Below are 25,182 nucleotides of genomic sequence, written 5' to 3'. Positions count from 1 at the left end.
GAAATGAGGTTCCTTCGAGGGGTTGCGGGGCTGACAAGTCTCGACAGAGTCAGAAGCTCTGCAATTCGGGAAACCCTCAATACTCAACCGCTGCTTCTCCGTGTTGAGAGATCACAGTTACGTTGGTACGGGCACCTGGTCAGAATGCCACAGGAGAGGCTCCCTCAGCAGGCCCTCTTTGCCCAGCCAGAGGGTGGGAGGTCACGTGGAAGGCCAAGGACTCGCTGGATAGATTATATCCAAAACCTTGGGTGGACACGTTTGGGAATCCCACCAGAACACCTGAGCTTGGTGGCAGAGGATTGTGACCATTGGAAGTTCCTCTTGCAGCTGTTGCCCCCCCCCCACCCCCACAACCCAATTAGGAAAGGTGGGCCTTGAAGATGTATGTATGTATGTATTTAATGTTAGATAAAAAAGCTAAGCTATTTTGGCAATGGAGTAGTCCCTTTTAAAGCAAGCAGGCTAAAAGAGATACAATTAAATGAAGTTTTAATCAAAATATTAATCTGACATAACTGTGTGAAGATTTTCTGAAGGTAAAGATGGTAAATAACTTCGTACAAGACTTGATCAGAGCTAAGATGATATATAATTAAAGGTGGTAAGCACAATATAAGATACCAATAATTGACTGTAAAAATACATTCAGATTGTTGAAAAATGTGATTAAAACTAATAATGAAAAAATCAATACTAAAAAGAAGTATGCAAACTATGAATTTAAAAAAACTGATCATAAAGAAAAAATAAAAACATAAAACAAAAGGAATAAAAAACCTATCATATTATATACACAGTAAGCCAGCAACATACATGGCAAGTGCTAGTTTCATTTAAAATGTCATCAGATGTTGACAATAGAAAACTGTGAGCTGGCCATGTGGTATTTTTTATTAAATTTTTTTCTTTATTTTTAGATCCTTTAAACAGTTAGCATTATTCATCTTTCCAGTACTGATTTTTTTTTGTTATTGATTATATTCATATTTTTCAACAATCTGAATGTATTGTTACAGTCAATTATTGGTATCTTATAAGCATCACCTTTAATTATATACCATATACCATCTCAGCTCTTGATCAAGTCTTGCATTAAGTTATTTACTATTTTTATCTTCAAAAAATTTGCACACAGGTATGTCAAATTAATATCCTTTAATTATGACCTCATCTAATTTTATCTTTTTTTTAGCTTAGTTGTTATAAAAGGGACTGCTCCAGTGCCAAAATAGTTTAGCTTTTTTATCCAACATTAAATTTAGGAGCATCATGAATTTTCAATATACCCAATTCTCCATTTACATGGTAGATTGGTTCCAGAAAAAATCGTGTAAATGAAAATGCATAAAAAAGAATACAGTGAATGTGAAAAAATAAAAGACTGGTTCTAGATATGATAGATATGAACAACAAGTTATTTTCAAACAAAACACACACATTATATATATATATATATACATCTCTTAAAAAAATAGTCTGTCACTAATAAAACAGAAATTCAAAAAAGTCCAAATACACTGCCCATATGGTTATTAGTTAAATTTTATTTGCCGTCACTTTCTGACAGTAGCTGCATTCTTTTGTGTGATACTGGAATTAAATCACTTCCATCACTTTAGACACTTTGGCTGTCCTGTTCATACTGCAATGGTGAAATGTTTTCTTCATTAAAAGGAACTAAATTGGAACACATTAATTTCCAATAATTCTGAAGGTTGGTTTTTTTTTTACCACGAACTCTGTAATTAATCATCAAAATCCTATTTTGACTAGATCTTTATATAAATCTTCATATCGCATCATACATGACTTCAATTAACATTTAAACTGCTCAGCTCATTCAGTATTTGGATCACTTGTAAGAAAATTACTTTGCAATTTTACTAGCCATTTGGAGCCCTTCTTAAATTAATCCTGCAGTGAGTAGAATCTCTTCTTCATCATCACTTTTTTCTTTTTCATCAAGATTCTCAAAGACAGCTTCTATTATTTCATCATTACTAACAGCCTTGTCAACCATCAATTCTTCAATATCTGCAGATGAAAAATCATCAAATCCTTCTCCACCAACTGCACGTGATGATAACATATATTCCAATATCTGATGATATTGGAATATTCAGTGTATGCAAAGGTACAGGGTATTTCTTTTTCACACATTCTGTCCAAGTAGCTTTCCAGCATGCATTTAAAGTTGATGGTTTCAATTCTGATAATGCCAACTTAGCAAGTTTGATGCAATCCAAAATAGAAAATTTCTTCCTCACATCAATAACTGTCAGTAAATGGTTCTTATCTACTTTATCCAAAATGTATTGGAATGTTCTTCTTATGTAGTAAGTTTTGAAGGTAGCGATCACACCCTGGTCTAGTGGTTGTATTAAGGATGTTGTATTAGGTGGCAGTAAACAAAATTCCACAATCAGGTGTTCTAAAACAGGATGGAGAGGCACATTGTCTATAATCAATAAAACTTTAAAGTCCAGATTTTTTCCCCCATCAAATAGGGTTTAATTTCTTGAGCAAAACATTCATGGAACCATTCATTAAGAATTTCTTTTGTAACCCAATCTTTTTATTTGCCTTCCAGCGCACTGGTAACGTGTTAAAATCCACACCTTTCATTGCCCACTGTCTTAGGGATCGATTAATGAGTAATGGTTTTAATATACAATCTCCTGAAGCATTGTTGCAAAATAATAGTCATATGATCCTTAGCTGCTTTAAAGCCATCAACATTTTTTTGTGATTTTGCTATATAAGTTCTACTTGGCATTTGTCTACATTCTGTAGCACAGAGTAATTCCTGATATTTAAAACACCAAGGGGGGGGGGGTCCAAAATTCAAGTTTAAGTACATATGTACCATACTAGGAAATGATAATGATAATGGAAATATCCTTTTTAAAAATAAGCACCATTTGAACCGTGTTAAATCAAAATATTCCACGTAAAAATAAAATTGCTTTTGTTTTCTAAACCATGTTATTTCGAAATCAAGTAAAAAAAGCCACGTAAAAAGAGAATCAACTGTATTTATTTATTATTATTTTATCAGAGCTTGTAAATTTTCAGATACAGTTTAGAATACAAACTATCTAGGATGTATGATCACATATGAAAATGAAAAAGATATAAACGTAAAAATTGCAAAATATTTAAAAATAACAGGTGTAATTAACTCTATATTTAAACCAAACCTAGTTCAAAAACAAACCAGACTAAAAGTATACAATACATTAGCCCTACCAGTCTTATCGTATGGAAATGAAATCTGGACAATAAAACAAAAAAAAGATTAATAACAGCAAAAATGAAGTTTATGAGAAAAACTGCAAAGTATACTCTATTTGATCACAAAAGAAATGAAGAAATTATGAAAGAATTAAACCAAGAATCAGTAATAGGAAAAAAATTAAAAAATATAAACATAAATGGATGGAACACATTCAAAGAATGAAAATAGAGAGATTACCAAAACAAGCCTTAAAGTACAAGCCGTTAGGAAAAAGAAAACCAGGATGACCTCTTAAACGATGACTTCTAAGGCCGGAACAGGCCTAAATCCTTGATATGCATGCTGATGATGAGTTTAGAATACAACAAATTAAAAATTCTATTAACTAAAATATTTTCAGTATAATAATATGCATAATATTTTGCCACATGCTATATATTTCAACATGTGGTGCTGAGTAGTACAAAAAACCAGTTGCTCTCACTTTTTTGGTATAATTCACAATATGTTCCATTTATATCCTAATTTTCTACTAAAAATATTAAGGTTGCATATGTTATGCCACAATGGCTAAGTGTCAGAAGAATTTAAAAAACATTTAATATTGCACCATACTCTAATCCAACTTTTATACCTTATAATCTGTTCAAAATATTAATTTATTTAGGATATTATTTCTGGGAAAACTCCCATGTTACTCCTCTTTACAAACTATTATATTTACGGCTATTTTGCCTGTTTCTGTTTAGGAGTGCCCCTGTTTAAATGTCATTGGCTTTTTACTCACGGATTCTTAGGGCATTGTAGATGTATATTTACTAATAAATATATGTAGCATAAAGGAAGAGAAATTTACATATATCTTTTTTCTGGGTGTTGTGGCTTTTCTTCTTTCTGCGATGTGCAAACTACTGTGTGTGTGTGTGGGAGGGGTTTTGGCAATGTGGGAGAATTAAAATAGAAATGGAAAAAAACCGGGTTTTTTGAATAATATATATATACATATATATTATATTATTTGGGATGGGCGAAGTGTTTTTTTTATATTTATATAGGGTGGGAAAGGGTGAAAGGGGTTGAAAACAGCAACTGATTTTTAGAGGGGGGTTGTGGGAAAGGGGGTTGACGGGGTGTGGTCCATTTCGACTATGGTCGTCGTCTGAACGACCATAGTCAAAATGGTCGTTCAGACGACGTGGATGCTATGTCAGGTCGGTTAGGTGCCTCTGCTTTTGAAATGCTTGTGTTATCGCCTATTGGTCGGAGTTGTGACCTCAATTTTATGTTGTGGAGCTTCCAATACCACAAGGTATACTTTTGTATACCTTGTGGTATACTTTCGTGGCTATTTTGTTGTATGTTCTGATTAATGTCAAGTTTAAGAAATTTATGGATTTGTTCTGTTCGGTTTCTATGGTGAATGTTGTTCTGTTGCTGTAACTGTTTAAGGACACTTTTAAGGTGGTGATGTGTGTAGGATTTCCAATGCACAGAATAACGTCCGCATATCTGCCATAAAAGGTGATGGGGAGTAGGAGTGATTCTATGTGTGCTAGGAATAATTCCGCTAGTTGTCCGCTGATATTTTGGCCCATTGGGAGTCTGAAGATTTGAATATACATGTTGTTGTTGAACTTGAAGAAGTTTGCCGAGATTATTAGTTTTATTAGGTTAATAATGTCATTGGGCGTTAGTTTAGTACGAGAGTGTAGGGTGTGGTCTTCTGTGAGTAGTGTGTGTACGATGTCTAAAGTTCTGGGGACGTCCACATTGGTGTATAAAGAGGCCGCATCCAATGAAGTGAGGACGTCTTCCTGGGATAGGGTTAGGTTTTTTATTTTTTCGAAAAGGTTGTCCGTGTTTTTTATCATGAAGTTAGACGTAATTAATGGTTTGAGAATTTTCGCTATGAATTTCGATAAAGGTGCTGTGGTGGTGTTTTTGTAGGAGATTATTGGCCTCATCGGGTACCCGTCTTTGTGGGTTTTTATTTGTCCGAACATACAAGGGGTGTGTGTGTGTGGTGCAGGGAGTTGTGTTTTACATTGTGGTTTTGTCTATTTTGTTTTCATTTTTTAGAGTGTGTAGGGTACTGTTGATTTGTTTAATAAGGTTGGGAGTGGGGTTAATTTGGATTTTTTAGTAGGTGTGTTGGTCATTTAAGATAGCTGTTAATCGGTAATCGGTTTGGTTTGTGATGACTACTGTATCCCCTTTGTCAGCTTTATTGATCATAATGTTTGGGTTCCTTTTTAGGGATAATAGGGCTTTTTGTAAGTTTGGGGTGATGTTAGGTTTTATTATTATTTTACTATTTATGATGGTGTTAATTTTGTAGAATATTGTTTCTTTGTTAGGGTCATTCTCTAATTTCGCTTGGATTTCGATAATATTGTCTCTGTTTTGTATGTATTTTGGGGATATGCCAAAGTTTAGTTCTTTGCTCAGGATGGTGATTTCATCGGGTGTGAGGTTGTGGTGTGATAGATTGATGATGGAATTGTTTTTTGTGGGTTTTAAGGCAGTAATATCTGAAGGGTTGGAAGCAGTGCGATTGTTGTATTGGGTGTTTGTTAGCGAATACCATTTCTTTGCGTGTCGAGCTTCTATTAGTAGCATGTAGTCATTGATGTATTGATGTGAGATTGGGTATTATATCTAAACCGACCTGACATAGCATCCACTTCCTCCATATGTTCAGACGACGACCAAGCATAGTCGAAAAGGACCGCACTCAGTCAACCCCCTTTCCCACAACCCCCCCCTCTAAAAATCAGTTGCTGTTTTCAACCCCTTTCACCCTTTCCCACCCTATAAAAATATAAAAAAATGCTCCGCCCATCCCAAATAATATAATATATGTATATATATATTATTCAAAAAAAACCCGGGTTTTTTCCATTTCTATTTTAATTCTCCCACATTGCCAAAACCCCTCCCACACACACACACAGTAGTTTGCACATCGCAGAAAGAAAAAAAGCCACAACACCCAGAAAAAGGTATGTGTAAATTTCACTTCTTTTATGCTACATATATTTATTAAATATACATCTACGATGCCCTAAGAATCCGTGAGTAAAAAGCCAATGACATTTAAACAGGGGCACTCCTAAACAGAAACAGGCAAAATAGCCGTAAATATAATAATTAATTTATTTATATATTAATTTTTTTCTTGCATTTATACTACCTCAATAAACTATCAGGAATTCAATCTACATTAAATCAGTATTAATGACATTATAATAACAGTAATAATAACAACAATAAATTATAGTTATTCTAGCTTCAGTCTATTTATTATGAAAGCCTTTACAATATAATGATGTAATTATTATTCTTTCTATCAATAATTTTTATTGTAAAATTGAAGCCTTCTAGGTTCTTTTCTTATTAATAATGTATTTAGAATATAGTTATGGTGATATATAATAGTCTCACCTTCAATGTCTCTTCTAAGTGTTGGGTGGTAATTTTGTGCTTTTCTTGCGTCAACTTTAACGTTTCTTCCGTATCAGATATTTTCTTCTTTAGCTTATACATTTCTGACTTCATGGCATCTTGTTTTTGTTTCTCACTATCCAATTCTGCTTCTAAAGTAACTATCTTTCCTTCTAATTCAATACGTATCTTCTCAATAGCCTGAAAATGTATAGTCTTATTAGACTAATACTACACAGTAAATTTTAAAAAAATTACTGCTATTAACTTATAAAAGAAAGCCTAATTAAAAATTGAGTTTTTATTTGTGTGCTTTTCACACAACTTAGACAAAATTTCTACATTTTTTTCATTAAAAAAATAAGTATAAAAAATATATAAACAGAAAAGAAAAGCTGTACACCAGGGATTAATACAATGAGAAAAATTGAAGTAGCCAACTAAGTAAAAAGACAGAGAGAGAGAGAATAATTCTGATTATTTAATACTGATAGTTTTCAAGAAGTTTTCTTTCAATTCCCTGGACGATCATTCTATATATAAAAGTTATATATGGCAAAAACTTGTATGGTAATTCTTAGCACTCAAGTTATGTATGTAATCATGTGTACCACCACACAGCAGTAGTCTAGAGCAAATTTTTGCATTTTGTCAAATTAAGGTACTACTACTGTGGATGGTACATAGCAGTAGTACCTTAATTTGACAAAATGCAAAAATTATTTATACTACCTCAATAAATTTACTAGACACATTTACAAATCAACACACACACTAGATCAGTTTCTTAACTTTTTGCATTTAATAATTAAAAACATATTTTATCAAGAAATTAATTCTGCTATACTAAAAAACAAATCACACTTCACGTTCTTTCCAATTTTTTTTTTTTTAATCTATGATAAGGAGACATAGATTGATCAATTTTTGAAGTTGTTCACAAAACAAGCAGTTTCCTCATCACTAATCAATATCATGTACCTGACTTCTTTCTGCCTCTTGATAGGAGTTTGAGTAGACACTTCTTGTTATTCACATATGATATCCAAACTGTTGTCTTCTTTGCTAATTATATGAACTGTAACAGTCTTAGTCATATAACTTTACAGAAGATAACTGCAACAGTCCCATATATTACTTGCTGGTTATTCATCAATTACAGCACATTCTGGTGATATTAAGGACAATTTCAGTTTTATAAAACTGTAAGCTTCCATATGCAATAGAGAAAATATTGAGTCTCTATGCTATACACTAGAAATGTTTTCTAAAAATAATTTTATTTAACCTTTACCTGAATTCGCTGTGGAATTGTGTCCCTTCCATGAGAATAACAATAGCAACTACACGTGATGCATGAAATGCTAACACAGCATTTCATATAACATATTAGATGGAATTCATTTATTCCTTTATTCATTTAAGGAAAATAAACTATTGACACACACACACACAAAAGGAAACCTAAATATGCTTGCAACACAAAGTATCCATCCCCCCACCCCAAAGTAATAGGATCAAATTGTGATGTTGTTCATAGTACGATGTAACGTGGTAGCAAACAAACCAAGCCATAACAAAGAATTTGTGTGTGTGTATTGGTGAGCTTATTTTTTTTTTTCCCTGAAATATTTTTTGAAGTTATATTTTGCTTCAGCCAAACTTCATGGAATGATTTCTTGACTAATGTTAAGCAAAAAGTGTATCTCATTATAGTTCTGATTTCAGATGAACATCATTTCATAATATGACCACTAGGAACTGCCATGCTAACTTAATGCACACACACTGTGATTCAATTATGTAGTCTAATTCTTGTAAGTGTATATTATTTACAGATATACAACATGCATCTCCTTAAACTCGTTTACTGACAAAGTATTCGCAACTACATCTAGCTAACTCTCTAAGCTAAAAGAACCCTAGTCCTCACACACTGCTAACTACACTCTTGAACAACATCCAGAAGTGGATGGCTCTGATTCTCTTCCCTCTTATCACATATTGAAAATTTTCTTCTGTATGTATCCTATAACCTCTCTCTCAGTAATTTATTTATTTCTATTATATTCTGTCTCCTTTTTTTTTCTTCAATCTTTCTTTCTTCATAGGAAACATTCCACACTTATTCCATCTGGGTCACTTGCTCTGGATCCTCTCTACCACTTCCTCATCCCCAAGAAACTCAGGTAATTAAATATGAATACAGTAGTATTCATGACAAAGTATCCATGACAAATAGCACAAAGATCCCTTGATCTTTGTGCTATTTGTTCAGTTTGCAATATGACCCTACAGCTTCAACTTCCCAGTTCATTATCTCCAATTCCCAGCATCTTTACACTACCGCAATGAACTGGCAATTGGCAACAAAGATTATCTTTTGTCCACACTGCTAGTCTATTCAAATCTTCCTGCAAGATCTTTCAATATTAACAACTTTCTTCAGTTCACTGCTGGATGAATACCTCGCCATGTATTTTAGCCAATTTGTGCATCTCTATGCGATAAATGTCCATAATATCTTCCATCTTGCTGTTGGCCTACCTGGTCTCCAATGTCCAGTTCTTGGTGTCATTCTGTTGTTCTCTTTGTTCATATGTTGTCAGACATTTTCATGACATAATCTTTCCAGCACTACTTATTATCTTTGTTTGTTTTGTTATCTACTATGTTATTCCAAGTATGATTCTTTCTACATTTCGCTGAATCGTTTTTTTTTTTTTTTTTTTTTTTTTTTTTTCAGTTTTTCCAACTATCTTTTAGTAAGGCTCCAGGTTTCAATACATTATTGCTGAAAGTACACACTGGTTTTAAACTTTGCTTTTTAAATAGAGTGATAAATTTCCTTTAAATAAATCTCCATAATAGTTAAGAACTTTCCATTCTATGATCACTTTTTTTTTCTTTATCTGATCCACACACACAAAGGACCACAAGACCTATAACATATTAATGCGATGTGTGGGCAAGAGTAGAAGAAAGGAGAAATCTGTTCGCCTTTTGTCTGAACAGCTGAGGGTTGTAATCTTTGGGGAAGGCAGAATGGAGGGAGACTGTGCCAAAGGACAGAAGTAGATGGGATGAAGGAGGAGGCAGTGAAGTTGGTTTTGTGAGTATCAAGATGGACTATAAAGGGGGTGTTGGTTAGCAGAGGCTCTTGTTTTAATGATTTTGGAGGAGAGTGGAGGAATAATAGTGGCTAATTCAGCAGATCACTGTCCATGAAAGCATCTGTAGAAGAGGCACAAGGCAGAAACTGGACGTCTGTGTAAGAAAGGGAGGGGTGTTAATTAGCTGGATTACCCTCTTCTGGACAGAATCAAGCAATTTTAGAGAGGATTTTGGTGTTCCATCCCAAATATGGGAGCAATATTCCGTGGCTGGGTGGATTTGAGCTTTGTAATAGTTAGCAGCTGTGAAGGTGTAAAGGTGTCGTGTGCAAAAAAGTACACCCAGTTTTTTTGGTGACTGCAGAAGCTACAGTTGAAATGTGGTTGTGCTAGGAAAGATTGGAGGTGCAGGTCAGTCCAAGTAGAAAGATCTGATTATGTTTGGATATCTCAGTATTACTGAAGGTAAGGAGGAGGGATGAGAGTGCTTTCTTGTGAGAGATCAGACAGGACCGAGTTTTGGTGGCATTGAAATTTATAAGGTTGCCCTTGCCCTACTGGATATAGCTAAAAGATCTGAATCAGGTCACTGGTCATGGTAGATCTTGAGTATTCCAATGCTTGAGCACTATGAGGTTTGTCGAATGAAAAGGAGGAATGGAGTGTACTGTCATTGGCAAAACTATGGATAGGAAGTCTGAGAGAGCAGGTCATTTATATATAAAAGGGAGAGAGTGGGTGAAAGAACAGAACCCTGGGGCACTCCTACATTGGCGGGAAAATCTGAAGAGAGTAAACCATCTACCATCACACATAGTGAGTGATCAGTGAGAAATCGGTGATTTACTTGCAGAATGAGGAAGGCAGACCATAGGATGGTAGTTTGTTAAGTAGGCCCCTGTGCTAAGCCTTTGAAATGTCGAGGTGTGAGTTTCTCCAAATTTCTCCAAGGCTTGAGTGCATAGGTGGGTGGTGAAAGCTAAATTGCAAATAGTGGAATCCATACTGCTGGTCATTGATTAGCCGTATGACTCAAGGTGGTTCAAGAGTTGGTTGATGACCTTCTCCATAATTTTGGAGAGAACGGAAGTGAGAGAAATTGGATGGTAATTCATAGTTGACTTTTATCACCTTTCTTTGGGATGGGCTAGAAGTGGACCTGCTTCTATGTTTCTGGGTAGATGCCAGTTGAATAGGATAGATTGAAGAGGCAACATAGGTGGTAGTTATGGGACACAATTTTTTAATACAATAGGTGGGATACCATCAGGACCAGATGCCTTGTTTGTGGTCAGGTTATTGAGGATTCTTCAGATTTCTTTTTGTCGAAAGACTATGGGTGACATGCAGGGAGCGCTCTTGGTAGTGGTGGAGGGAACTTTGCCCAGGTCATTAATGCAGGAATTTGAGGAGAAGAGTGATGCCAGTAAGTTGGCCTTGTCTTTCGGAGAGGTAACTACAGTACTATCCAGGTTTTCACCACTTTGGGTGGGCAGAAGTTGAGCTCAGTGGCTTTGGCAAGGGACCTGAAGGAGTGACTGTTGTTTGGGCAAGAGGCGAGTTTGCAGCTTTTGGTGCTTTCAAAGTTTGACTTGGACTTGGTGATGATTCTTTATTCTTTTACAATGGTTGTGAGCTGCAGTGTAATGATCTGTCCTAGATATTTATATAAACTCACTATTTCAAATCTATTTTTGATTTATTTCTGTTTTCTTTCTTTCTAGAGCATTTTATTTTAGATTTGTCCATATTTATTTTCAGATCTACAGTTAGACTTACTTCATTTAATTCTATATCACTGAATTCCTGATATGTACCCTCAAGGGGTGCACAGGCTATTATGATAGTACTACACATACATGAAAAGATCATTACTAACTTTCTATCAACAATTTTTTTCCAAATTAATCTCTTACCTCACGACTCCAGTATTATCAGATCATATATTTCTGTCTTTTAAAGCACCTAAACCTGGATCTTTTTCCCCATTTTGACAAAAAACACTTGTTTTACTAACCTTTCTCTTCCCATTCTGTTTTAATTCTATAATATATTCTAATTCTTTTGGTGATGTTGCTATTGGACATTATAATATCACCAGTGAATCGCAGATTGCTTAAGTATTCCCCCATCTATATTTAATTCTCTTTTCTCCCAGTTCAGTTTTCTCATAGCATATTCAAGAGTTGCTGCAAATAGTTTTGGAGAAATGGAGTCAGCTTGTCTGATTCCTCTTTTATTACCATTTCTTTCTCTTTCATCTAAATTTATTACTGCTAATTCTCTCTTTTTCATATATTAGTTAATATTAATATGAATATCATTTATTTCTATATGTTTTAAAGCTTCTAGCATTTTCACAAGTATACTGAGTGAAAATGCTAGAAGCTCTAAAACATATAGAACTAAAACATATAAGTTCATAATTTGTGAAAGCCATGAAATCGGTATATTAAATTCCTTAGTGTTTTCATTATTTGATTTCAGGCTTGTAGATAATCTAAAGTTGAAAATTATGTTCTGAAACAAACCTGTCTTGATTAATAGAAATTTAATATGTTGTTTATTCTGGAATCTACAATTTTTGTAAAAAGTTTATAGAGGACTGTATGAAAAGTTACAGGTCTATAATTCCTTAAGTCAGTTTCAGCACCTTTCTTTTGTAAAAAAAAAGTGACTTTTCCAGTATTCCAAATTTTAGGGGATTTCAAGTGCAAGAGATTTGATTTGGTTAAGGGTTTAGTAGTACAAGGATAGCTAAAGTCATACTGCACTAATAGAGATAATAACAACATGCAAGATAATAATTAATAAGTAAATACATAAATAAGTAAAGCAACAGCATAAACATGTACAGAAATGAGTGTACAAAAAACAGGTATAAAAAGATTTAAAAAAAAAGCAAGTGTAAAAGCATAAAAGTGTGCAAGTGTAAAAGTAATCCACATGGTTAGCCTAGTGGCTATGTGCTTCGCAACCGTATGTCTGGGGAAGGAGTGTCCTGGGCTCGATTCCCACTGCTGACATGAAGAGCTTAAGGATCTTCCTCAGCCACAGCCAAGTTAGCTGGTCTTGAGTGTGGACAGCAGGGTTTTCCCCCCAGTTTATCTGGGGTTTTTCATCCCGCAAGCAGGCAAACCGGCCCCGTGAACATACAGATCTACAGCCATAAATACTTAACCCCCATGAGGGGGGGATCAACTCGCACCAATAGGGATGGGGGAGAAAAGGGAGGAAACTTCATATGAATAAATAAAGAAAAGCGTAAAAGTTATTTAAAAAAAAGCAAGTGTAAAAGTAGCGATGACAAGGGCCATTCCTGGAAGTTGTGAAAGAAAGCTGTGAGAAGAGGGTGAGGAGTGGTTTCTTTGCGTGGAGGGGGGGGGTTAAACCATGGAATGCATTGCCTGATAGAGTGGTGAGAGCAAGAACGGTCAATGAGTTCAAGGAGTGGTATGATAGACTTTGTGTTTCCTAGGAAAGTTCTCCAGATGAGTCTCTTGATTCCATGGATTCTGGAATAATAATAAAAAACACTTTCTAAAAACATAGATAAAAACAACCAGGGTATTAAAACCTACATATAATAACTACATTCCATAAAATAAAAATAACATACAATATACACAAGATCTAGATACAGTAATAATAATAGTGATGTTCTGTAAAAATTTAAAGGGGTGCTTAAGGGTCAAAGCTGTATAACTGAGAGGAGACCTCCACATAGCCTTTAAAGGAACGTGGAGAACCGACCAGGGCTTCTGACCTAATGTCCAATCCTAACCTTCTCGTGGTGCACCCGCTGTTGGGTATCTACTTGGATACTGAACGAACGAGGATGGGCTGGCAATTTGGGATTTAGCCGACCAAACTATATTCTTATTGGTTAAACCAAAATAAAAAAATGATGGTACAACATGACAAAATTTCATAACGGCTGGGGCGTCACCTGGTTAAACAAGGCCCGAGTTGTCTTCGCAAGGGAACCAGGGCGAACAGCAAAAAGTCAGCTACTGGAACAAATCTGAAAACAAACCCCAACTCAACATCACCAGAGTTAAAGATCGATACTATCAACATAAGAAGCCTGAATGGCAAAGAAATGGAGCTAGCTGATGAATTAGATAAGTACCAGATCGACATAATAGGGGTGACTGAAGCAAAAAAGACAAAAACTGTTGAGATCTTTCTGAGCAATAAATACAAAATGTTATAATCAGGCAATGACAATCAAGGAAAAGAAGGAGTAGCCATAGTATTCAACACAAAATACGAAGCTAATCTTCTTGAATGGCAGTCAATCTCAAGTAGAGTAATGTGGGCAAATATGAGAATGGGGAAACTGGACAATGAGACTTATTTGTGCCTATGGTCCCACAGAAGGTTCTACTAAGGTAGAAGGGGAGGAATTTTTAGACGATTTAGAAAAAGCAACTGACACAATGAAAAAGGAAAAGTTGGTCCTTGATGGGGATCTAAATAGCAGAGTAGGAAATGATTGTGAGACATACAAAAATATTTTGAGAAAATTTGGAGAAAAGAGCAAAGCTAATAATAATGGCAAATATCTGTTGGATTTCTCCTTAGGACATGGACTGGATATTACTAACACCATGTTCCAACATAAAAATGTGCACAAATTCACATGGAGAGAAGAGGCAAGAAATAAGAAAAGTCTCATTGACTATGTTATTGTTGATAGTGATGTTTTCTCCCTGGTGCAGGACACCAGAGTGTACAGAGGGTTTTGAAATTGGAAGTGATCACTATTTAGTCATGAGCAGGATAAAATTGAATTTCATATTGAAAAGAATAACATATAAGGAAGTTTTAAAGCGAATAAAACTTGAGTAGCTCTCAGATGTGAACTGTAGACTAAAATACAGAAAGATTATTGAAAAGAAAATGAAAGAATTTCAGAACAGGAATCAAACCTTGGAGATTCAGTGGCAAACTCTGAAGAAAACATTGATTGAGTCTGCCAGAGAGACTTGTGGTGAGGTTGTCTGCAAGGATAAAAAAAATCAGAACTCCCTGGTGGACACAGGAAGTTAAAGAGGCAGTGAAAGAAAAGAAGAAAGCATATCAAAAGTTCTGGCAAATAAGTCACTTTTGCTCTTAGAGAATACAGAGACAAATGCAAGAATGCTAAACACTGTGTAAAACTAGCTAAACAAAAGTCATGGGAGGACTTTGGCAAGAATATAGAAAATAAATATCAAGAAGGTGGCAAAATATTCTGGAGGTTGTTGAAGAAGCTTAGGAATGGAAGAAAGAGTGCTGTAAAAGGAGTTAGAGATGAAAAAGTTGACATGAAAACGGGAGAAAAAGATATCCTTGAAGTATGGAGTAATTACTTTGAAAAACTGCTAAATGAAACAAGCAGTGATGACAGCACAGTGATAAAAAACACTGACCTGGCATGTAGTCAGGAATACATATCCATACTTCAAGTAGAAAAAGTAATCTAAGGCTTGAAATGTGGAAAGGCAGCAGGAGCAGATGATATTCGACCAGAAATGCTGAAGTATGGTGGTATAAAAGTCATACAGTGGCTGCACTGCATAGTTCAGAATGCCTGGACAGAGGGACGAATTCCCGATGATTGGAGTAGAGCTCTCATAGTACCCATATATAAAAAGGGAAATAAAACTGAATGTGAGAATTACAGAGGTATATCCCTACTGAGTGTTCCTGGTAAGATATATGCAAGTATACTTGAGAAACGGTTGAGAAAAATTGTGGAAGAAAAGCTTGATTCATACCAAATACAGACTGTCATGATCAAATTTTCACTTCATGACAAATAGTTGAGAAATCACAGGAATACAACAAAGATCTGTATTTAAGTTTTGTAAACCTGCAAAAGGCATACGACAAGGTGCCAAGAGAGAAGCCATTCAATATGCTACAGTTATATGGGGCATTATATCAAGCAATACTTAGTCTTTATTTGAGTTGTAAGTCAGCAGTTAGAATTGAAGGAAGTACAGGAAGGTGGTTTAATGTTAAATCTGGTGTGAGACAAGGATGTACATTATCCCCTGTGTTATTAATTATCTATATGGATCACATTATGAAGGAAAGTGGTATTAAACATGATCAAAATTGGAGATGTTAATGTCAGCTCTTTGCTTTATGCGGACAATGTTATACTTCTAAATAAATCCTCTGCAAGAATCTCTGACTAAAATGAATAACTGTTGTAATAGATATGGTATGAAGGTCAGCAATAAAAAGACAAAGACAATGAAAATAGGCAGAATCACTGAAAATGTCAACTGTGTTGTGAACAAAGAACCTGTGGAACAAGTAAAACATTTCAACTACTTAGGCACGATTTTTACTGAAGATGGTAAATTAAATATAGAGATAGACAACAGAATCAGCAAATGGTATGGTGGGAAGTCAACTGAATAAATTCATATGGAATAAGAGAGAAATTAGTCGGAACACTAAATTAGCTGTATACAAGACAGTATTCAAACCAGTTTTAACTTATGGATCTGAGAGCTGGGTCAGAAGTAAAACACTTGACTAAAGACTAGCGACTGCAGATATGAGAGTCCTGAGAAAGATTATAGGCATGAATAGATGGCATCAATGGCAATATCATATTAAAAATGAGGATATTAGGAAAGAACTTGACATTGTCAGCATCCGGGAATGTGTTAGCAGAGCTAATGTCAGGTGGTATGGTCACTTAAACAGAATGGGCGAAGAAAAATTAGCAAAACAAGTGTTCTATGCCATGTTGGCAGCAAAACGACCCAGAGGAAGACCAAGATATAGATGGATTGATGTGGTACAAAGTGCCTTAGATGACAGAAATATAAGATCTGATAATGTTGGAGTTTTGACAAGTAACAGATGGATTTGGAGGAAAATTGTAGATAGGAAATTAGCAATGATGTAATTTTTTTTCATGTAATACTATCATATCCTGTAAACCCCTTGAGGGTACATGGCAGGAATTTGATGATGATGATGATGATGATAAAAATTTAAAAATGGAAAAAATACAAGTTTGATAAAATCTGCCTGATCATATATGGCTCAGAATAATTATGAATATGACTAAAATAGTGACCATGCTCATTGACAAAATGAGGGTAGTCAATTAAAATGTGAATGATGTTAGTCTGGTACTACCACAGAACTTGCACTTGGGCATGCTATCACTTTTTGAATAGGAAGGAATGTGCGAGATGACTATGATATCTGTGGAGCTGAGCAAAAACAACTTCCTATTTATAGTTCCTGAATAGACTAGACTGGCCCATTTGATTTCAGGTGTGATTTGATAGAGCTTGTTGATGGCCTCTCTATTCTGTGATGACTGCCACTGGGATACAAGTTTTCTATGATCTGCCTGTAATCAGTGCAGAGGTAGATGGTGAAGGCTTGAGAAATGACCTAGATGCAATATCTATAGTCTTGTTTCCCTTAATCCCAACACAGCTAGGAATCCAACAGAAGCAAATCTAAATGTAATTTCCACAACTTAAAGAAGACATGTCAGATGCGAGAGAGAGAGAGAGAGAGAAACTCAGATGTTTCTGCAGCTCTATGCTTCTTTTCTTATTGCCTATAGAAAGCTTTGAAAATGTATATATAATGAACCTTTGGTATCGCTGCAGTCTTATGTAGTTTAAAGAAAGCTCTATACTATACAACTGAGCAGTAAAGTTGTTACATTCTGGTGGGATCTGGGAGGATAGTTGAGAAGACCCTACTAGAGCATCTGATTTTGAATCATCTATGTAAACAGGCAGAAAATCAGGATATTCCATTCTATGGACTTGAAAAAGTTACTGGTAGACAACAGGAGGGAGGGGAGATGGCATGTAGAAAGAAAATAACAGAAGATGGTAGAGGAAGTTGTTCAGTTATTGAGTTAACCTTGAATGCAAAAAAAAAGGGACACTTAAAAGGGAACCTTGCAGGACTCCCTCCTCTTTAGTATACATTTGGTAAAGGGTGGTTCCCACTCATACTTGAAAGATTCAGTTGGATAAAAGGAGGGAGATTCCCACTGAGACCAAAGTTATGTAGGTTTTTCAATATTTCAAACCTTCAAGCAGTGTCATATGCTTTTCCATATCAAAGAGAAATGACACTAAGTGCCTGTGTTCCCGAAAGGCATCCCTAATGGATGCTTCCATTAGTCAGACTAGATGATCAGTTGTTGAGTGATGCTTGCAGAAGCTGTACTGTGTTCTGAAAGAAAGGTTGCTTCTCTTCAAAAACCATACATGGCAAGAGTTAACAGTTTTTTCAAGAATCTTACACAAGCAGCTGATTTGAGCAACTGGTCGATAGTTCAATGGGAATTTTGGATCCTTCCTAGCTTAGGAAATGCATTCATAACTGCCTTTTGCATGATATTCAGAAACATGGTCTCACAGACAATTCCAATGAATGAGTAAGGCAGTTGATCCATGGTAGATGTGTGATCATCTCATAATGGATGTTGTCTGGTCCAAACAGGTTGGATGACATTTAAGCAAAGCAGCTTTCATTTCTTGTTTTGTGAATAGCCTGTTTGTAATCTTTCATACCACTTTAAGAGAACAGAATTTGTTATTTTTTTTGCTTTACTAAAGGGAATAAGAAGATATTGCTGATGTTTTGGTAAAAATCTTCCCAAGAGTGTCAATAACTACTATTGGGTTAGCAAATACACATCCATTATGTTTAAGGATCAAAAGTGGGTGGGTAATATATCTGCCCTTCCATTATTTTCTGGATTTTATCCCAGACTTCATTGCTGTGGTTGCTTTGTTACTGAAGATGTGTACTGGATCCAGGATTCCTTTAGGCTCTGACTATGGATGCATTTTGCTTGGGCATGCTTGAAAGCAATGAGGTTTGTTGTGGAGTATCTCAGAAAGATACTCCAAACTTTTTTATGAGAGCTGCTGCTGTGCAATCAGTGCTTCACCACATTTCAAGGAAAAGTGAAAAAAATCAAGAAAATGTTTTAGAAATTGCAATTGTGGCAGCTTGTGTAATTCTGTCACATTCACTGCATCAGCGTGTTTAATTTTCTTTCGAGATATCCATAATGCAGTACAAGAGTGGCCATGCAAAAAAGTGAATATCACAGGAAAATTATCACTCTGGAATGAGTTAATAGTTTCTCACTTAAACAGTGGAAAGAGGGAGGGTGAGCAGACAGTTAATCAATGACAGTGAATGTTCAGGTAGGTATATAGAAGGTGTTGCTTCCTGTGTACAAGAGGAGGAGGAGATTATTGTTGTTGAGCATATGCTTTACAACTCTTCTTTTAATGTCAGTTTGGGCACTATCCCATAGAGTGCAATATTAAGAAAGTTGGTATCTTTATTTCTGTCTCTGATGTTTTTTGTTTCTTGATTTTGTTTTCAGGTGATGTTGCAATGGTTTCACAACATGGTGCTGAGGCTTGTTAAAGACCTCTGATAAACTAGAGGATGAAAATTATTCACACTCAAAGGGAGTGTTTGTTTTAGTGCCAGAACCGCACCTTTCCCCCACTCCTAAGGCGCCACACATGATGCCGAATCTCTGGAAGGCAATGACCTGCTCAGGAGTGGAATGCCGGTGCTATCCCAGATGCTATTCTGGCATCAGAGTAATCCTCAGCTCTTATTCCCAGACCACAGGGAAGGAGACTTACTACAATGGTGCTGATCCTTGCAGGCAAGCCTATTATGGCCATAGATACTATGGCCTTTCTTTCTTTCTTCTTTTCAAATTCATGAAGGTTTTGGTCTTATTTCCAGCACTGACCAGACGAACTGGGAGATGCAATTTATAGAATTCTTCCTGTTATACAGCAGAATAAATGAAACTCACTTATACTCTAATCATTTGTAATTCATTAACCCTGACTCACTCGTACACATCTCTCTTTGTTCCTTACTCCACTTACATTTTCACACTTTTTGTCACAAACATTCTCACCTACTACTCAGAAACTTCTCGTTTTGATAATTAATACATTGCACACAACTGCACTCACAAAATTTTCATTGAATTCCCTGAACAAGAGGTTAGATGTTGTTTTCTGTCATTATCCTATTATGCTCTGGTACCCATTAGCTCTACTACAATAATATAACAATAAAGACCCAAGTAACACACACTAACTGAAACACCCATTTACAATTATCCTGTAAACTAAATCTAACGAGTTATAAGGTACTGCTAATTATAAAACAAAATATATCTTTTTCCATATGTCGTGACGTTCATTACCAAATCTGGGTATTGAGAGTAATAAGCACAAAGAAAGGTTCCATAAAAATCTTTCTTTGATTTCATCTGATCCAATAATATGGGAGTTACAAAATTTCATTTACAAATAGAGGTGTTCAAGCAAACAAATATTATTATTAAAACTAAGAACTTTTATTGTTAAAAGATCATAAGATTTAATGATTACAAATACAAAGAGCCAACAAGTTTCACTAGCCACAGTCTAGCATTTTCAAGGCTGTACTGGTGTGAAAACAAATGCATCAAGTTACACGAAAACATACACTTTAGTAACTGCTAGGCCGTTACATGTGATAATTCATGTTTGATGGCATGCATGCGTTTGAATGCTTCGGTCAGAATCCGGTACATGACCACGTGTTGTATAGTTTTTTGCATATTGTAGTTCTGTTGAGCTGAGAGAATTGATGAGATATTTCTATATGTCTTTAAGAATAGCACCTTGATTTCTATTTAAATTATTGCCTGTGCATAGCACCACTGCTGCTTCTTTGAAAGTTCTGTGTCTGTAGTCATTCTCTATGTAGGGTATAGAACTGTTTTTCTAGTCTATAACGTGATTTGATGTTGAGAAATGATGAACTAAACCACTTGTGATGATTCTGTTGTGATTGACATCCCCCACATGTTCCTTCTGTCTTATTTCAAAACTTCTAGAGGGCTGTCCAATGTAAGAAAGGCCATACATGCATGGAATTTCATATACTCCAGGAAATTTGAAGAAAGGTTCCTCATCTTTGTGTGATCTTAAGACTTGTCTGATCGTGGTAGTTGGTTTAAAAACTACTCTGATGTTATGAGCTTTTAAGATTCTCAGCAATTTTGTGGATACTGAATTAATATATGGAATAACAGCTGTGGACACATATTGGGACTCCGTTCCGCATTGTTGGGGGTTGTCTTTAAAAAGCAATTTGTTTAAAATGTTAGAAGGTTATCCATTCAGTGATAGAGTGTTAGCTATTTGGGACAATTCTCTTTGTACATCTACTTCTTTCGAAATAGACCTTAAGGCTCTATTACGGAGCGTATGAATGATGCTGTGTTTTTGTGATCTATGGGTTTCTTGTAAACGGACAGTTGGATACTGTTATCTTCTCTCCTCACCAGTATGTCAAGAAAGGGTAGTTCTTTGTTCTTCTCCAGTTCCATAGTGAATTTGATCTTATTATGTAGTGAGTTGATTTTATTAAGAAACACGAGAAGGTTTTCCATGGTATCCTTTCAGATGATGAAAACATCATTGACACATCTCCACCAAATCGCCGGTTTAGGTGAAATGGTGGAAAAAATATCCTTTTCAAGGTTTTCAATAAATAGGTCTGCGCATGGTAGTGAGAGGGGGGCTACCCATGGCTAGACCTTCTGATTGTTTGTATACGATGTTATTTACTTTGAAGAAAGTTGATTTCAAGCAATGATGAAACAACTGGGCGATGTCCTGAGGGAAGAGATCTTTTAGAATGTTGACCACCTCTACGACCGGTACATTAGTGAATAAGGACACTACATCTAAACTAGCCATAATGTCCGTTTGTGATATTTTGATACTTTTGATTTTTACCACAAATTGTTGAGAGTTTTTAATGTAGGTCTTTGATAATTTTTCTAATTTTTCCTTTCATTAAATTTGCCAGATGCTTTGCTAGTAAGTACGACGGTGAGGATCTTCCATCAACTATTGGATAAAGCGTTAGTTTTCTTTATGAATCTTCGATGCCCCATAAAGGCATGGAGTAATAGGGTGTAAGGATTTAAGTTGTTTTTATAGTTCATCTGACCAACTGGTCATATTGCAGATAAGAGCGTTAGTCTACAGATGATTACTCATGATCGGATTTTTATCTAAGACTTGGTAAGTGGAACTGTCTGCTAGTAATAAGTTAATCTTATTCAAGTAATCTTTCAAGTTGAGAATGACTGTTGAATTTCCTTTGTCCGCTTTGGTTATTATAATGTCTTTGTTGTTACATAAATAACAAATAATAATTTCTTCAAAGTAAATAACATAGTATACAAACAATCAAAAGGTATAGCATTGATAATAGCTTTTTAAAGACAACCCCCAACAATGCGGAACGGAGTCCCAATATGTGTCCACAGCTGTTATTCCATATATTAATTCAGTATCCACAAAATTGGCAAGAATCTTAAAAGCTCATAACATCTAGGCATAGGTAGCCCCTCTCACCACCATGCGCGGACCTATTTATGGAAAAACTTGAAAAGGATATTTTTTTTCAACCATTTCATCTAAACCGTCAATTTGGTGGAGATATGTCCATGATGTGTTCATTATCTGGAAGGATACCATTGAAAATCTTCTCATGTTTCTTAATAAAATCAACTCATTACATAATAAGATCAAATTCACTATGGAACTGGAGAAGAACAAAGAACTACCTTTTCTTGACATACTGGTGAGGAGAGAAGATAATGTCCAACTGTCCATTTACAAGAAACCCACAGATACAGGTAGATATCTACATTATTCGTCTAACCATCATAGATCACAAAAACACAGCATCATTCATACGCTCCGTAATAGAGCCTTAAGGTCTATTTCGAAAGAAGTAGATGTACAAAGAGAATTGTCCCAAATAGCTAACACTCTATCACTGAATGGATAACCTTCTAACATTTTAAACAAATTACTTTTTAAAGACAACCCCCAACAATGCGGAACGGAGTCCCAATATGTGTCCACAGCTGTTATTCCATATATTAATTCAGTATCCACAAAATTGCCGAGAATCTTAAAAGCTCATAACATCAGAGTAGTTTTTAAACCAACTACCACGATCAGACAAGTCTTAAGATCACACAAAGATGAGGAGCCTTTCTTCAAATTTCCTGGAGTATATGAAATTCCATGCATGTATGGCCTTTCTTACATTGGACAGCCCTCTAGAAGTTTTGAAATAAGACAGAAGGAACATGTGGGGGATGTCAATCACAACAGAATCATCACATGTGGTTTAGTTCATTATTTCTCAACATCAAATCATGTTATAGACTAGAAAAACTTCTATACCTTACATAGAGAATGACTACAGACACAGAACTTTCAAAGAAGCAGCAGTGGTGCTACGCACAGGCAATAATTTAAATAGAAATCAAGGTGCTATTCTTAAAGACATATGGAAATATCTCATCAATGCTCTCAGCTCAACAGAACTACAATATGCAAAAAGCTATACAACACGTGGTCATGTACCAGATTCTGACTGAAGCATTCGAATGCATGCACGCCATCAAACACGAATCATAAGGCAGTAGGATTTCACAACATGTTACTACATTACTTGAAAGAATGCTCCAGGGAGTTAACAGCATTCTTGACAGACATGTTTATGAGTTTTACAGCAGGACAAGTCTGGAAGGACGAAAAATTGTTCCAATTCAGAAGGGGAGGAGGAATTACGACAGGCTATAAATTATAGGCTGATCTATGTGTCTTAAGGTGTTACAGAGGCTGATGAGAACTAGAATACAGAACTGCATTGATAATAGCAGTATTCTCTATGAAGTCAGCATAGGTATGTTAAGGGGAAATCATATTTTACTTGTCTGCTTATATATACAACATGACAAATTCACTGAATATAGGAAATGCACATACAGTAGGCTACTTCTTTTCAAAAGCATTTGACAGACTGCCATATGACAAGCTGGTAACTAAAATGAAATGGGTAGATTGGATAAGAGACTAGTGAGTAGAATAGGTGACTGGCTGTCAGATGGGTATCAGCAAGTTGTGTATGGTGGAGTGGTGTCCTAAACGAGGAAGGGTGCTACAGGGGTCTATTTTGGGTACATTATTGCTTAACTTGTATGTTAATGATACTGGGACAGGCATAATTGGAAATATGTAGCTGTTTGCCAATGATGCAAAGTTGGGAAGAGCTATGAGGAGTGAAGCAGATGTTGCAACTGTGCAGGAGGAGCTCAATAGCTATGTGAGCAGTGAGTGGTAAGTGGAGCTATCAGTTTAATGTTTCAAAATGTAAGGTCTTGAAATTTGGTATGTAGGGTTGGGATGCAGAGTATACAATTAATGGGGAAATTTCACTAAGTAAGCATCAGATCAATGGATGAAGAAAATACAACTTGAAGAGCCCTCCGAATAGGAGAGGGATATAATTGAGACACAGAAGTTGGTGAGAGGTTGTTACAAGATTAATGTGAAGGAGATTTTTCATAGAGCTGGGTAGAGGGAGAAAAGGGTAGAACAAGAGGCCAACCTTGGAAGCTGTGTCAAAGAGGATGTGAGCAATGGAGTGAGGAGAAGTTTCTTTGCACAGAGAGTGAATTGTGAGTAGAATGCATGCATTCTACTCACAATTCACAATTCATTGCATGAATTTCTGCACTCACCACATCAGAAAATGTGGTGAGTGCAGAAACTGTGAAAGCATTAAACTCCTCTGATGAGTCTTTTGACTCCATGGAGATCTGATGATAATAACAAAAACAACCAGAAAAATCTTGTCATTACCTTTTTCTCAGCAGTAACGGACTCCACTGAACATACAATTTTGTCCTTTTCATTACTGATATTGAATAGTTGGTCTTTGACATTAGCAAGTTCTGTGCCCATGGATATTAGATTTTGCTCAAGTTGCTTTTTGGTTAGCTTTAAAGCTTCATATTCATCTTGAAGTTTGTCATACTCAACTTGTAGTGTCTGAAAAAAAAAAAAATCCCAACTCACATTTCTAATACAAAATACATCTCATGTATTTTTATATAAATATATAAAAGTACTCTCAAGGACTAAAATAAATATAGTAAATAAATTCAATGCCATGTTTCAAGTAAAAATGATTTCTGTCTATTATAACCGAGTTAAGACTGTTTATGATGTTGGCCTAGTTAGCCGAGTGGTTAGTGAATTCACTCTCCAACCAACTGGCTGTAGGTAAATCCTGCTGTTTTTAATTGTCTTAGGATGGAAGATGAATTTTTTCACCTGGTATGTGAGACTACTGTCCTGCTTACTGAAGACTTAAAGAACCTAAAAAAAGTTCCACATTTAGTCTCTGGAGCTGAGTTTTTAGATTATGTAAAAAATTATATATATATATGAATAAAATTAAAAAGTAAAAAAAAAAATCCTT

At 35.6% G+C, this 25,182-nt stretch overlaps 1 protein-coding gene across 1 annotated transcript in view; it reads right to left on the bottom strand.

Moving 5' to 3' along the window:
- LOC150094899 (uncharacterized) overlaps nt 1-25,182 on the bottom strand; it is a 269,654-nt gene that overhangs the window by 136,249 nt on the left and 108,223 nt on the right. The window contains exons 8-9 of the mRNA XM_090411271.1: nt 24,561-24,749; nt 6,686-6,886 (exon numbers count right to left, since the gene is read on the bottom strand). Coding sequence (XP_090267397.1) covers nt 6,686-6,886; nt 24,561-24,749 — 390 coding nt within the window. The remainder of the gene's footprint in view (nt 1-6,685; nt 6,887-24,560; nt 24,750-25,182) is intronic.

Source organism: Typopeltis vanoorti, chromosome 21 (genome assembly GCF_054136105.1).
Source record: "Typopeltis vanoorti isolate ZY-2024b chromosome 21, IOZ_Tvanoo_1.0, whole genome shotgun sequence".
NCBI lineage: Eukaryota > Metazoa > Arthropoda > Arachnida > Uropygi > Thelyphonidae > Typopeltis > Typopeltis vanoorti.
This window is presented reverse-complemented; position numbering and strand designations above follow the sequence as displayed.